Source organism: Bombina bombina, chromosome 7, assembly GCF_027579735.1.
Source record: "Bombina bombina isolate aBomBom1 chromosome 7, aBomBom1.pri, whole genome shotgun sequence".
In the NCBI taxonomy this organism is placed as follows: Eukaryota; Metazoa; Chordata; class Amphibia; order Anura; family Bombinatoridae; genus Bombina; species Bombina bombina.
This window is the reverse complement of record NC_069505.1, coordinates 389,026,944-389,042,454: the sequence shown is the minus strand read 5'-3', so window position 1 is coordinate 389,042,454 and position 15,511 is coordinate 389,026,944. Positions and strand designations below refer to the sequence as shown.

General features: G+C 41.7%; 1 protein-coding gene across 1 annotated transcript in view; it reads right to left on the bottom strand.

The window, feature by feature from the left end:
• Nucleotides 1-519: 519 nt before the first annotated feature.
• The window catches only part of GRM2 (glutamate metabotropic receptor 2), a 56,096-nt gene continuing 41,104 nt past the window's right edge, over nt 520-15,511 (bottom strand). Inside the window, exons 4-5 of the mRNA XM_053689407.1 lie at nt 3,548-3,716; nt 520-593 (exon numbers count right to left, since the gene is read on the bottom strand). Of these exons, the coding sequence (XP_053545382.1) occupies nt 520-593; nt 3,548-3,716 (243 nt within the window). The remainder of the gene's footprint in view (nt 594-3,547; nt 3,717-15,511) is intronic.

The following is a 15,511-nucleotide window of genomic DNA, read 5'->3' as shown; positions in this document are numbered from 1 at the left end:
TCATTTAAATGGATGACCACAGACCCTTATTGTGCAGTTGCTCACATTTGGATCAAAGGAGCAATCATGTTTGTGCTTTATTCTGAGAGGTTGTTTTTTTTTATATATAATTATGTGACCCATGGTCTATCCTCAAGGACAGCAGCTGATACTGAATCGGTTACAGACGTTAGTGATTTTCTAATATGGAGTGTAATACTAAATCTTGGTTGTGAGATAATCACAACCTTGTAGTACATGATAAAGAGTCTATTTACTCTGTCATGGGGTATATGAGTGTTTCCAACAACCCCCACAAATCATCATTTACACTGGTTCTGGTATAGTGCGCTACTCATGCGCTTCATATTTGTTCCTTCGTTTGCAAGATGTCCTTTCCACCTCAATGCCACAGATTTCAGCTTTGTTCACTGTATACCCCCAAGCTTTTATATTTTCTTTTCTTCACTTTGATTGGTGGAGCTCTGCGCTGTGACATCATTCTGCCGCCTCACTCCCACCCTTGGAGTACAAGGAGTGTCAGAGCGATGAGGTCGTTGAATCCACCACTTCCCGTCCATTGCAGACTGTTGGGACGTACTGCACAGCTGAACCTGCACATAAATATAAACAAGCCATAGTGAAGTACACATAGATGTTTGTATTTAATGTGAATCGGATGCTGTGTGACCCTACAATAGCATAGAATGAATTTAATGAACAGCTCATTAGTGACTGTTTGCAGGTTAATGCGAAGCTGGAGGCTCGTTTGGGACTAAAATTTAAATAAAGCTATTAAAATAGACCCCGAGGCAGTGATGGTCACAAGGTTGCATAAAACGTGGAGGATAACGCACTGCACATTAAAGGGATCTAGAACTCATTTCTTTTATAGATGTGCAGTACGTATTAGCAATGACTACATTTGTAAAAGATCTGCATACAAATATAAAGGCTTAAAAAGTATTTTTGTTAGCAAAATCTGTACTGTTGTGCAGAACAGGAATACACCAATTTTAAAGGGACATGAAACGCCATTTATTTTACTTAATGATTCAGATAAGAGTGTACAATTTTAAACTTCTTTATAATTGACTTCTATCTAATTTGCTTATTGAATACTTTATTAAATATGAATATTGCATTAAAGTTTTTACATGTTTCCTCTATACACCAATGCACACATATATATATATTTCCATATGTATTTGTGTATATATGTCTAAATACATATATACACGTAAATACATATATAGACATACATATACTTATTTAGACATGTATCTCTGTTAAAGCCCTTTGCCTGCCCTTTTTTTTTTTTTATAACACCTGAGACCTCATATCTTTGAGCCCTTTATAACTTTTTTTTGTGCAATATTTACTTTTAATATTGTTTTATCAGATAGTGTTATTGTACGTTGTAATGTAATTGTTATGTGTTTTGTGAGGCTTTTTTGTTTTGCGAAAGAATATACCAGAACTCTGAGGACGTGCTATCCCGACGAACGTTAACTTCAATTGCGCTCAAGCGATCGCGTTTACTTTTAACTTGTAATATGAGTGAAAAACCTGACGTGCGCAAACACCCACGATAAACCCGCGTAATTTAGTGTTCCACTTATAATCTGGCGCTTAGTGTTTAATGCCTCTAAGGACATAGTGAACGAGAAGGGATTTTTAATTAAAATGTTCTCCTGGAATACAATTTTAATTAAACTAGAATGTCCAGAAAGGGGCCAAAATAAAACATGAGTAAGTTTGTTTTGTCTTTTGTGTATGATGTATAAAACACACTTCACATTACCTTTACAATTTTACTACAATGCATAAAAGTATAATGAATGCAGATAACCATAGGATGACTTACTGCTTAAAGGGATACTAAACCCAGATTTTTTTTTCTTTAATGGTTTAGATAGAACATGCAATTTTAAGCAACTTTCTTATTTACTTCCATTAATTTTTCTTTGTTCTCTTGCTATCATTATTTGAAAAGCAGGAATGTAAAGCTTAGGAGCCGGCCCGTTTTTTATTCAGCACCTGGGTAGCGTTTGCTGATTGGTGGTTAAATGTAGCCACCAATAAGCAAGCTCTATGCAGGGTGCTGAACCTAAATTAGGCTGGCTCCTAAGCTTTACATTCCTGCTTTTCAAATACAGATAGCAAGTGAACAAAGAAAGTTTGATAATAGGAGTAAATAAGGAAGCTGCTTAAAATTGCATGCTTTATCTGAATCATGAAAGAAAAAGTCTGGGTTCAGTGTCCCTTTAAACCTGACAAAAAATTTTTTTATAATCAATATGAATTCCTCAGACTTTAAAGGGACATTCCAGTCAAAATGTAAATGCACATACTGTAGATTTATTACATCTTCGCATAGAAAGATATTTACAATATATATGTATTGGCAAAAATGCTTCTAGTAAAAGTTAATCACTGTTTTAGTGTTAGCATTTTTCTGTGCATGTGAAGCATAGCTAGATATTGTCACTGCACCCACATTTTAAACAATGCAGCTACGCAGATCATCAGTGTGACTTGTATCATGTCAGCAATTAACAAATAGAGTCATAACCAGATGGTACAAGCACCTTAGGCTCTCTGAGCAAGTGCTGTGTTTAAAATGCTGGTGCACGGTGCATACTTAAATACACTTTTAAAACGGCTATAGTTTTTATTAGAAGCATTTTTGCTAATGCATCTATATTACAAAATTGCTTCTCTTCAATACCGAAATGCACCCATGTGGTTTACAATTTTGTCTAGAATATCCTTTTAATTTATCTCTCTATTAATTTGATTCTTCTATTATTTTTGCTTATGTGTGGCAGCATTGAAGAAGTATTGGCAGTGGCAGCATTGGCAGTAATCATGCAGGGACCATAGGGCATACAGGGAAAATGCTGGTGGGCCTTGCTGCTATATAGAAGCCCCGCCCCCTCTCTTAATATGGGTAACAACCACTAGGAAAGCTGTTACAATCGGCCTATTTTGTAAAGCAGAAAGCACATTTTCTGTCTGGCCGTTTAAACATTGGTGCTGCAGGGCGAGAGATCTAGTGTATTATGGGTACCTATCTGACACAAGTCTAACTGATGTGGGATGCTCCAACTTTAAATGCCTGGGCCTATTTTTGGTCACAGTCCTATGCAGGGGTCATGAAGCTAAAGCCCCCTCTCTGGCAAATCTGTCTCGCTTTTGTCTTGTTAACAAGAACCTTTTAAAAAAAAAAAAAAATAGAAAATTGAAATGATAGACAACTAGAAATAAATGCTGAGAACGTTGCAACTTGCATTGTATCCATTTCTAATAGAGTTTATATTTATGAACCATTAAATAAAGTAAAGTTACGTATCAACAAGTATAAATTAAAAAGATAATGCAATTGCACCTACTCTATTTTATATGAGCAGTAGATTTTTTTTTTTTGTGTGACAAATTTCAAAATTTACTTTGATTTGCTGGACCCCAGTATCATGTGACAACCATCAGCCAATCAAAGACTGAAATAAATAAATAAGATAAATATGTATCCTCTGCACTGTATGCGGTTCTAATAGTGACTTACCATGTGACCCGCCAGCTCCTGTAGCGCTTAGCCGGTTGGTGGCGCTGCGGTGACTTGTGACGTTTTTTTGTGGCTGAAAGATGATAATGTGAAGCTTTGGAGTAAATAGGCAGCCAAGGACCACAGATCCACTGAGACTCACTGATACACAGAGCGTGGTTGTCTGAACCTAGAACAGGGATACAGTGTGAATGTGCTGGTCTGTTTAATGTGTGCTAATTTGAATATTCAATTACATCATGAGAATAGGATATTTGTTAACATATTTATCTAACCAAAGGCACTGGGGTGACTAGAGGGCCCTCCAGTACTTTTTCTCTGACTCCCGCTTCCAGGCCTTAAACCATAACGTTTGAGGTGCTCATAAAGATGATTATAAAATTTACAAAGTTGTATGTGTAAGTTCAGATGTTTTGTAACTAGCTGTCATGTGCCATGTAATATACAGAGCTGTGTGCTAGCTGTCATGTGCCATGTAATATTCAGAGCTGTGTGCGCTAGCTGTGATGTGCCATGTAATATACAGAGCTGTGTGCGCTAGCTGTCATGTGCCATGTAATATACAGAGCTGTGTGCACTAGCTGTCATGTGCCATGTAATATACAGAGCTGTGTGCGCTAGCTGTCATGTGCCATGTATTATACAGAGCTGTGTGCACTAGCTGTCCTGTGCCATGTAATATACAGAGCTGTGTGCACTAGCTGTCATGTACCATGTAATATACAGAGCTGTGTGCGCTAGCTGTCATGTGCCATGTAATATACAGAGCTGTGTGCGCTAGCTGTCATGTGCCATGTAATATACAGAGCTGTGTGCGCTAGCTGTCATGTGCCATGTAATATACAGAGCTGTGTGCGCTAGCTGTCATGTGCCATGTATTATACAGAGCTGTGTGCGCTAGCTGTCATGTGCCATGTATTATACAGAGCTGTGTGAACTAGCTGTCATGTGCCATGTAATATACAGAGCTGTGTGCACTAGCTGTCATGTGCCATGTAATATACAGAGCTGTGTGCACTAGCTGTCATGTACCATGTAATATACAGAGCTGTGTGCGCTAGCTGTCATGTGCCATGTAATATACAGAGCTGTGTGCGCTAGCTGTCATGTGCCATGTAATATACAGAGCTGTGTGCGCTGTCATATGCCATGTAATATACAGAGCTGTGTGTGCTAGCTGTCATGTGCCATGTAATATACAGAGCTGTGTGCGCTAGCTGTCATATGCCATGTAATATACAGAGCTGTGTGTGCTAGCTGTGATGTGCCATGTAATATACAGAGCTGTGTGCGCTAGCTGTCATGTGCCATGTAATATACAGAGCTGTGTGTGCCATGTAATATACAGAGCTGTGTGCGCTAGCTGTCATGTTCCATGTAATAGACAGAGCTGTGTGTGCCAGCTGCCATATGCCATGTAATATACAGAGCTGTGTGCGCTAGCTGTCATGTAATATACAGAGCTGTGTGCGCTAGCTGTCATGTGCCATGTAATAAACAGAGCTGTGTGTGCTAGCTGTCATGTGCCATGTAATATACAGAGCTGTGTGTGCTAGCTGTCATGTGCCATGTAATATACAGAGCTGTATGCGCTAGCTGTCATGTGCCAAGTAATATACAGAGCTGTGTGCACTAGCTGTCATGTGCCATGTAATATACAGAGCTGTGTGCGCTAGCTGTCATGTAATATACAGAGCTGTGTGCGCTAGCTGTCATGTAATATACAGAGCTGTGTGCGCTAGCTGTCATGTAATATACAGAGCTGTGTGCGCTAGCTGTCATGTGCCATGTAATATACAGAGCTGTGTGCGCTAGCTGTCATGTAATATACAGAGCTGTGTGCGCTAGCTGTCATGTAATATACAGAGCTGTGTGCGCTAGCTGTCATGTACCATGTAATATACAGAGCTGTGTGCGCTAGCTGTCATGTGCCATGTAATATACAGAGCTGTGTGCGCTAGCTGTCATGTGCCATGTAATATACAGAGCTGTGTGTTCTAGCTGTCATGTGCCATGTAATATACAGAGCTGTGTGTGCCAGCTGCCATGTAATATACAGAGCTGTGTGCGCTAGCTGTCATGTGCCATGTAATATACAGAGCTGTGTGCGCTAGCTGTCATTTGCCATGTAATATACAGAGCTGTGTGCGCTAGCTGTCATGTGCCATGTAATATACAGAGCTGTGTGCGCTAGCTGTCATATAATATACAGAGCTGTGTGCGCTAGCTGCCATGTAATATACAGAGCTGTGTGCGCTAGCTGTCATGTAATATACAGAGCTGTGTGCGCTAGCTGTCATGTAATATACAGAGCTGTGTGCGCTAGCTGTCATGTACCATGTAATATACAGAGCTGTGTGCGCTAGCTGTCATGTGCTATGGAATATACAGAGCTGTGTGAGCTAGCTGTCATGTGCCATGTAATATAAAGAGCTGTGTGCGCTAGCTGTCATGTGCCATGTAATATACAGAGCTGTGTGCGCCAGTGTTAATTTCGTCGACTAAAACTAGACTAAAATTACTATAAAACTAAAGAAATTCTGATGACTAAAATACGACTAAAACTAAAATGACATTTTAGTCAAAAGACTATGACTAAAACTAAATCAAAATGACATTTTAGTCAAAAGACTATGACTAAAACTAAATCAAAATTTGCTGACAAAAACATTTTATGCAAGTTGTTATCAGTGGCGTCACTAGGGTTGGTGTCACCTGGTGCGGTAAGTTATGGTGTCACCCCCCCCCCCCCAGAAAGCAGTCACACACAAAAACACAGGCAAACACACATACAAACACTCAGACACACTTAAAACATACTCAGATGCACACACAAACACTCAGAAACACACTCAGACACACACACAAAAACACACACACAAAAACACTGAGACACACACACACACAAAAACACACACAAAAACACTGAGACACACACAAAAACACACACACAAAAACACTGAGACACACACACAAAAACACTCAGACACACACACACACACACACAAAAACACTGAGACACACACACACACACACACACAAAAACACTGAGACACACACACACAAAAACACACACACAAAAACACTGAGACACACACACACAAAAACACACACAAAAACACTGAGACACACACAAAAACACACACACAAAAACACTGAGACACACACAAAAACACACACACAAAAACACTGAGACACACACACACACACACACACACACACACACACACAAAAACACTGAGACACACACACACACACACAAAAACACTGAGACACACACACACAAAAACACACACACAAAAACTCAGACACACACATACAAAATATGTAAACTGCACTGCATTAATTATAAAGCGCATGCCTAGAGCTGCTCTCTGGCTCAGCAGAGCATCAAATGAAAGATAAACAGAGCACTCTAAAAATAAATCACTAAAGAAAAGTTTAAGGTGCGCAAACTATGAAAATTCTGCTCTCTGACTCTGTTCCAAACCTGTCAGTGCACAGCCCCGGGCCGCGTGCCTACCGCTTCTTATGGCCAATCACCTCTGCACTCTGCCCACCCCCAGACCCCCGCCCGCCCTCCTACCTGTTCAGTGTGCACTTAGTGTACCGTAACCGTAATGGTCTGGTGGGCATCATATGTGGCTCCTTCACTTTAAAGACAGTGTCAAACAGTCATGCGGTCAGGTGCCAGGCATCCCCTCATGATTTGCCAGTTCCCGTTTAGAGAGACAGCACAGCAGTGAGTGACTCCACTGCTCCACATGTCACTGAGCAGTGAGCACAGATAGGCAGGCAGGTTTAGGCTAGCAGCGCAACTTTGCAAGCCCCACGGCATGCCCACAACATTCATAGCGAAATTGGGCACGGGAGAAGCAAAGTACAAACAAGCAAAAGCAGCCGGGAAAACTATTTGTTGAAATTGCAGCACTGGCTCAAGGGGCAAAAAAATTGTGTGTTTACAACTTCCCCAGTCCCACCAATGTTCACAAATGCCAGCCCCTCTAATAAAAAAGAATCTATGCATCTCAACATTGTATTTCTTTGAATTTCAATAAAATTGAAAAAAAAAAAAAAATTTTTTTTTTTTTGGTGTCACCCCCTGGAGGGTGTCACCCGGGTGCGGCCCGCCCCCCCCCCCCCTAGTTACGCCACTGGTTGTTATAATCAATCCATATGCAATTACTGCTCTTTTGTAAAATTTACAAAACTTAATTTTATTAAATTTTAAGATAAATATACATGTTATATACCACAACTGTTAAATCTGTATTGCATGTTCAAACCTTAATACCATGAATAAAAACAGGTTAATAAACCTTTACTCCAGGAGTTTATAATGAGTTTGGAAGTTCTAGAGCAGTGCTAATATTGTTGCCAAAACTTTTTCGAATCTGTGAACAATTAATTGATTCTTCCTATAGAAATAAGCATAACCCACGAACAATGGTTTAAGTTATGCTGTGCCTGTGCTAGCTGCAGAAACTTTTTGCTGTGTTGAGTTACTTGATTCTTGTTTTAATTATTAACAGAGAACTGTTAAAGTTTTTATATTGGGTAATATGTTCAATACAGCCAATACAGTTCACAGTTTTGTTTTTTTATATTTTAAAGTTGCACTTCTGTTTATTTATGAAACTTGGTTTTATTTGATTTTAAGTTTAATAAAGATGTTACATATCACAACGGCTAAATCTGTGTCTGTATTGCATGTTTAAACCTTAATACCATAAATAATAACAGGTGTTATGTTTACTCCTGGAGTATGTAATCAGTTTGCAAATGATAGAGAAATGCTTAAATAATGCATTACACTTTAACTAAACCCCTTAGATTTTAGTCGACTAAAACTAAAACAATTCAGATGACTAAAATACGACTAAAACTAAAATGGCATTTTAGTCAAAAGACTAAAACTAAGACTAAATTGAAATTTGCTGTCAAAATTAACACTGGTGTGCGCTAGCTGTCATGTGCCATGTAATATACAGAGCTGTGTGCGCTAGCTGTCATGTGCAATGTAATATACAGATCTGTGTGCGCTAGCTGTCATGTGCCATGTAATATACAGAGCTGTGTGCGCTAGCTGTCATGTGCCATGTAATATACAGAGCTGTGTGCGCTAGCTGTCATGTGCCATGTAATATACAGAGCTGTGTGCGCTAGCTGTCATGTGCCATGTAATATACAGAGCTGTGTGCGCTAGCTGTCATGTGCCATGTAATATACAGAGCTCTGTGCGCTAGCTGTCATGTGCCATGTAATATACAGAGCTGTGTGCGCTAGCTGTCATGTACCATGTAATATACAGAGCTGTGTGCGCTAGCTGTCATGTACCATGTAATATACAGAGCTGTGTGTGCTAGCTGTCATGTGCCATGTAATATACAGAGCTGTGTGTGCCAGCTGTCATGTGCCATGTAATATACAGAGCTGTGTGCGCTAGCTGTCATGTGCCATGTAATATACAGAGCTGTGTGCGCTAGCTGTCATGTGCCATGTAATATACAGAGCTGTGTGTGCCAGCTGTCATGTGCCATGTAATATACAGAGCTGTGTGCACTAGCTGTCATGTAATATACAGAGCTGTGTGCGCTAGCTGTCATGTGCCATGTAATATACAGAGCTGTGTGCGCTAGCTGTCATGTGCCATGTAATATACAGAGCTGTGTGTGCTAGCTGTGATGTGCCATGTAATATACAGAGCTGTGTGCGCTAGCTGTCATGTGCCATGTAATATACAGAGCTGTGTGCGCTAGCTGTCATGTGCCATGTAATATACAGAGCTGTGTGCGCTAGCTGTCATGTGCCATGTAATATACAGAGCTGTGTGCGCTAGCTGTCAGGTGCCATGTAATATACAGAGCTGTGTGCGCTAGCTGTCAGGTGCCATGTAATATACAGAGCTGTGTGCGCTGTCAGGTGCCATGTAATATACAGAGCTGTGTGCGCTAGCTGTCATGTACCATGTAATATACAGAGCTGTGTGCGCTAGCTGTCATGTACCATGTAATATACAGAGCTGTGTGCGCTAGCTGTCATGTGCCATGTAATATACAGAGCTGTGTGCGCTAGCTGTCATGTGCCATGTAATATACAGAGCTGTGTGCGCTTGCTGTCATGTACCATGTAATATACAGAGCTGTGTGCGCTAGCTGTCATGTGCCATGTAATATACAGAGCTGTGTGCGCTAGCTGTCATGTGCCATGTAATATACAGAGCTGTGTGCGCTAGCTGTCATGTACCATGTAATAAACAGAGCTGTGTGCGCTAGCTGTCATGTGCCATGTAATATACAGAGCTGTGTGCGCTAGCTGTCATGTACCATGTAATATACAGAGCTGTGTGTGCTAGCTGTGATGTGCCATGTAATATACAGAGCTGTGTGCGCTAGCTGTCATGTAATATACAGAGCTGTGTGTGCTAGCTGCCATATGCCATGTAATATACAGAGCTGTGTGCGCTAGCTGTCATGTAATATACAGAGCTGTGTGCGCTAGCTGTGATGTGCCATGTAATATACAGAGCTGTGTGCGCTAGCTGTGATGTGCCATGTAATATACAGAGCTGTGTGCGCTAGCTGTGATGTGCCATGTAATATACAGAGCTGTGTGAGCTAGCTGTCATGTAATATACAGAGCTGTGTGTGCTAGCTGCCATATGCCATGTAATATACAGAGCTGTGTGCGCTAGCTGTCATGTAATATACAGAGCTGTGTGCGCTAGCTGTGATGTGCCATGTAATATACAGAGCTGTGTGCGCTAGCTGTGATGTGCCATGTAATATACAGAGCTGTGTGCGCTAGCTGTCATGTAATATACAGAGCTGTGTGCGCTAGCTGTCATGTAATATACAGAGCTGTGTGCGCTAGCTGTCATGTAATATACAGAGCTGTGTGCGCTAGCTGTGATGTGCCATGTAATATACAGAGCTGTGTGCGCTAGCTGTGATGTGCCATGTAATATACAGAGCTGTGTGCGCTAGTTGTGATGTACCATGTAATATACAGAGCTGTGTGCGCTAGCTGTCATATGCCATATAATATACAGAGCTGTGTGCGCTAGCTGTCATGTGCCATGTATTATACAGAGCTGTGTGCGCTAGCTGTCATGTAATATACAGAGCTGTGTGAGCTAGCTGTCATGTGCCATGTATTATACAGAGCTGTGTGCGCTAGCTGTCATGTAATATACAGAGCTGTGTGCGCTAGCTGTCATGTAATATACAGAGCTGTATGCGCTAGCTGTCATGTGCCATGTAATATACAGAGCTGTGTGCGCTAGCTGTCATGTGCCATGTAATATACAGAGCTGTGTGCGCTAGCTGTCATGTGCCATGTAATATACAGAGCTGTGTGCGCTAGCTGTCATGTGCCATGTAATATACAGAGCTGTGTGCGCTAGCTGTCATGTGCCATGTAATATACAGAGCTGTGTGCGCTAGCTGTCATGTGCCATGTAATATACAGAGCTGTGTGCGCTAGCTGCCATGTGCCATGTAATATACAGAGCTGTGTGCGCTAGCTGTCATGTAATATACAGAGCTGTGTGCGCTAGCTGTCATGTGCCATGTAATATACAGAGCTGTGTGCGCTAGCTGTCATGTTCCATGTAATATACAGAGCTGTGTGCGCCAGCTGTCATGTGCCATGTAATATACAGAGCTGTGTGCGCTAGCTGTCATGTGCCATGTAATTTACAGAGCTGTGTGCGCCAGCTGTCATGTGCCATGCAATATACAGAGCTGTGTGCGCTAGCTGTCATGTGCCATGTAATATACAGAGCTGTGTGCGCTAGCTGTCATGTGCCATGTAATATACAGAGCTGTGTGCGCCAGCTGTCATGTGCCATGTAATATACAGAGCTGTGTGCGCTAGCTGTCATGTTCCATGTAATATACAGAGCTGTGTGCGCCAGCTGTCATGTGCCATGTAATATACAGAGCTGTGTGCGCTAGCTGTCATGTGCCATGTAATTTACAGAGCTGTGTGCGCCAGCTGTCATGTGCCATGCAATATACAGAGCTGTGTGCGCTAGCTGTCATGTGCCATGTAATATACAGAGCTGTGTGCGCTAGCTGTCATGTGCCATGTAATATACAGAGCTGTGTGCGCCAGCTGTCATGTGCTATGTAATATACAGAGCTGTGTGCGCTAGCTGTGATGTGCCATGTAATATACAGAGCTGTGTGCGCTAGCTGTCATGTGCCATGTAATATACAGAGCTGTGTGCGCTAGCTGTCATGTGCCATGTAATCTACAGAGCTGAGTGCGCTAGCTGTCATGTGCCATGTAATATACAGAGCTGTGTGCGCCAGCTGTCATGTAATATACAGAGCTGTGTGCGCCAGCTGTCATGTAATATACAGAGCTGTGTGCGCTAGCTGTGATGTGCCATGTAATATACAGAGCTGTGTGCGCTAGCTGTCATGTGCCATGTAATATACAGAGCTGTGTGCGCTAGCTGTCATGTGCCATGTAATATACAGAGCTGTGTGCGCTAGCTGTCATGTGCCATGTAATATACAGAGCTGTGTGTGCTAGCTGTCATGTGCCATGTAATATACAGAGCTGTGTGTGCTAGCTGTGATGTGCCATGTAATATACAGAGCTGTGTGCGCTAGCTGTCATGTGCCATGTAATATACAGAGCTGTGTGTGCTAGCTGTCAGGTGCCATGTAATATACAGAGCTGTGTGCGCTGTCAGGTGCCATGTAATATACAGAGCTGTGTGCGCTAGCTGTCATGTACCATGTAATATACAGAGCTGTGTGTGCTAGCTGTCATGTACCATGTAATATACAGAGCTGTGTGCGCTAGCTGTCATGTGCCATGTAATATACAGAGCTGTGTGCGCTAGCTGTCATGTGCCATGTAATATACAGAGCTGTGTGCGCTTGCTGTCATGTACCATGTAATATACAGAGCTGTGTGCGCTAGCTGTCATGTGCCATGTAATATACAGAGCTGTGTGCGCTAGCTGTCATGTGCCATGTAATATACAGAGCTGTGTGCGCTAGCTGTCATGTACCATGTAATATACAGAGCTGTGTGCGCTAGCTGTCATGTGCCATGTAATATACAGAGCTGTGTGCGCTAGCTGTCATGTACCATGTAATATACAGAGCTGTGTGTGCTAGCTGTGATGTGCCATGTAATATACAGAGCTGTGTGTGCTAGCTGTCATGTAATATACAGAGCTGTGTGTGCTAGCTGCCATATGCCATGTAATATACAGAGCTGTGTGCGCTAGCTGTCATGTAATATACAGAGCTGTGTGCGCTAGCTGTGATGTGCCATGTAATATACAGAGCTGTGTGCGCTAGCTGTGATGTGCCATGTAATATACAGAGCTGTGTGCGCTAGCTGTCATGTGCCATGTATTATACAGAGCTGTGTGCGCTAGCTGTCATGTGCCATGTAATCTACAGAGCTGTGTGCGCTAGCTGTCATGTGCCATGTAATCTACAGAGCTGTGTGCGCTAGCTGTCATGTGCCATGTAATCTACAGAGCTGTGTGCGCTAGCTGTCATGTGCCATGTAATCTACAGAGCTGTGTGCGCTAGCTGTCATGTGCCATGTAATATACAGAGCTGTATGCGCTAGCTGTCATGTACCATGTAATATACAGAGCTGTGTGCGCTAGCTGTCATGTGCCATGTAATATACAGAGCTGTGTGCGCTAGCTGTCATGTACCATGTAATATACAGAGCTGTGTGCGCTAGCTGTCATGTGCCATGTAATATACAGAGCTGTGTGCGCTAGCTGTTATGTGCCATGTAATATACAGAGCTGTGTGCGCTAGCTGTCATGTGCCATGTAATATACAGAGCTGTGTGCGCTAGCTGTCATGTGCCATGTAATATACAGAGCTGTGTGCGCTAGCTGTCATGTGCCATGTAATATACAGAGCTGTGTGCGCTAGCTGTCATGTGCCATGTAATATACAGAGCTGTGTGCGCTAGCTGTCATGTGCCATGTAATATACAGAGCTCTGTGCGCTAGCTGTCATGTGCCATGTAATATACAGAGCTGTTTGCGCTAGCTGTGATGTGCCATGTAATATACAGAGCTGTGTGCGCTAGCTGTCATGTGCCATGTAATATACAGAGCTGTGTGCGCTAGCTGTCATGTGCCATGTAATATACAGAGCTGTGTGCGCTAGCTGTCATGTGCCATGTAATATACAGAGCTGTGTGCGCTAGCTGTCATGTGCCATGTAATATACAGAGCTGTTTGTGCTAGCTGTCATGTGCCATGTAATATACAGAGCTGTGTGCGCTAGCTGTCATGTGCCATGTAATATACAGAGCTGTGTGCGCTAGCTGTCATGTTCCATGTAATATACAGAGCTGTGTGCGCTAGCTGTCATGTGCCATGTAATATACAGAGCTGTGTGCGCTAGCTGTCATGTGCCATGTAATATACAGAGCTGTGTGTGCCATGTAATATACAGAGCTGTGTGTGCCATGTAATATACAGAGCTGTGTGTGCCATGTAATATACAGAGCTGTGTGCACTAGCTGTCATGTGCCATGTAATATACAGAGCTGTGTGTGCCATGTAATATACAGAGCTGTGTGTGCCATGTAATATACAGAGCTGTGTGTGCCATGTAATATACAGAGCTGTGTGTGCCAGCTGCCGTGCTATAGTATGCAGAGCTGATTGTGCTAGCTCTCATGTGCTATTAAATGTAATTAAAGGGATATTCCTGCCAAAATTGGAACCCACATGGATGCATTTCAGTTCTGAACAGAAGCATTTTTGCAATATACATGTATTGGTAAAAATGCTTCTAATAAAAGCTATAGCTGTTTCTAAAGTGTATTTAAGTATGCACCGTGCACCAGCATTTTAAATACAGCACCTGCTCAGAGAACCTGTGCTGCTTGTACCATCTCTTAATGACTCAATTTGTTCATTGCTGACATGATACAAGACCCACTGATACTCTGCACAGCCGCAGTATTTAAAATGCCGGTGCACTGAGAATATCTAGCTATGCTTCACATGCACGTGCAGAGAAAAATGTTCACACTAAAACAGTGATAACTTTTACTAGAAGCATTTTTGCCAATACATGTATATTGCAAATATCTTTCTTTTCAAAGATGTCATTAATCTATGTGCATTTAAATTTTGACTGGAATGTCCCTTTAAATAATAGATTATGATGGGCTATGTGATACATAGAGTGCTTGTGAAATGTGATTTGTTGTGGCTGTTATTGCTGAGTTGCAGAACTGCATGCAATATCTGTTCTGTCTTTCTGTGATGTGATGTCATATCTAGGCTTGTTTGTTCATATATTACAATCTGAAGAACGTTATGCACAAACTGTTGTGCTAGGTAAAACTCTATGTAGCAGCTGTCTTGTGGTATTAAACTTCAGTGTTGCCCTGGGCATACACCAGTATTGCTATGTGCCACAGATGCTTTGTGCTTACTGATTGTAACAGCTACATTGTTTAGTTACTCTTTGTCTATTGATCTGCAGCTCTGTATGCACTAACTGCTGCATAAATAGTTATGTCAACTGGCTGACACGTGCTAATTATGCTGTTAGTGATGAGCAGTGACACATGCAATAACTGCTGCTTAAATAGTGATTTACAGAGCTGCACATATTAACTGCTGTTAAATAATGATTTACAGAGCTGCACATATTAACTGCTGTTAAATAATGATTTGCAGAGCTGTGATTTGCAGAGCTGCACATATTAACTGCTGTTAAATAATGATTTACAGAGCTGCACATATTAACTGCTATTAAATAATGATTTACAGAGCTGCACATATTAACTGCTGTTAAATAATGATTTGCAGAGCTGCACATATTAACTGCTGTTAAATAATGATTTGCAGAGCTGCACATATTAACTGCTATTAAATAATGATTTGCAGAGCTGCACATATTAACTGCTATTAAATAATGATTTACAGAGCTGCACATATTAACT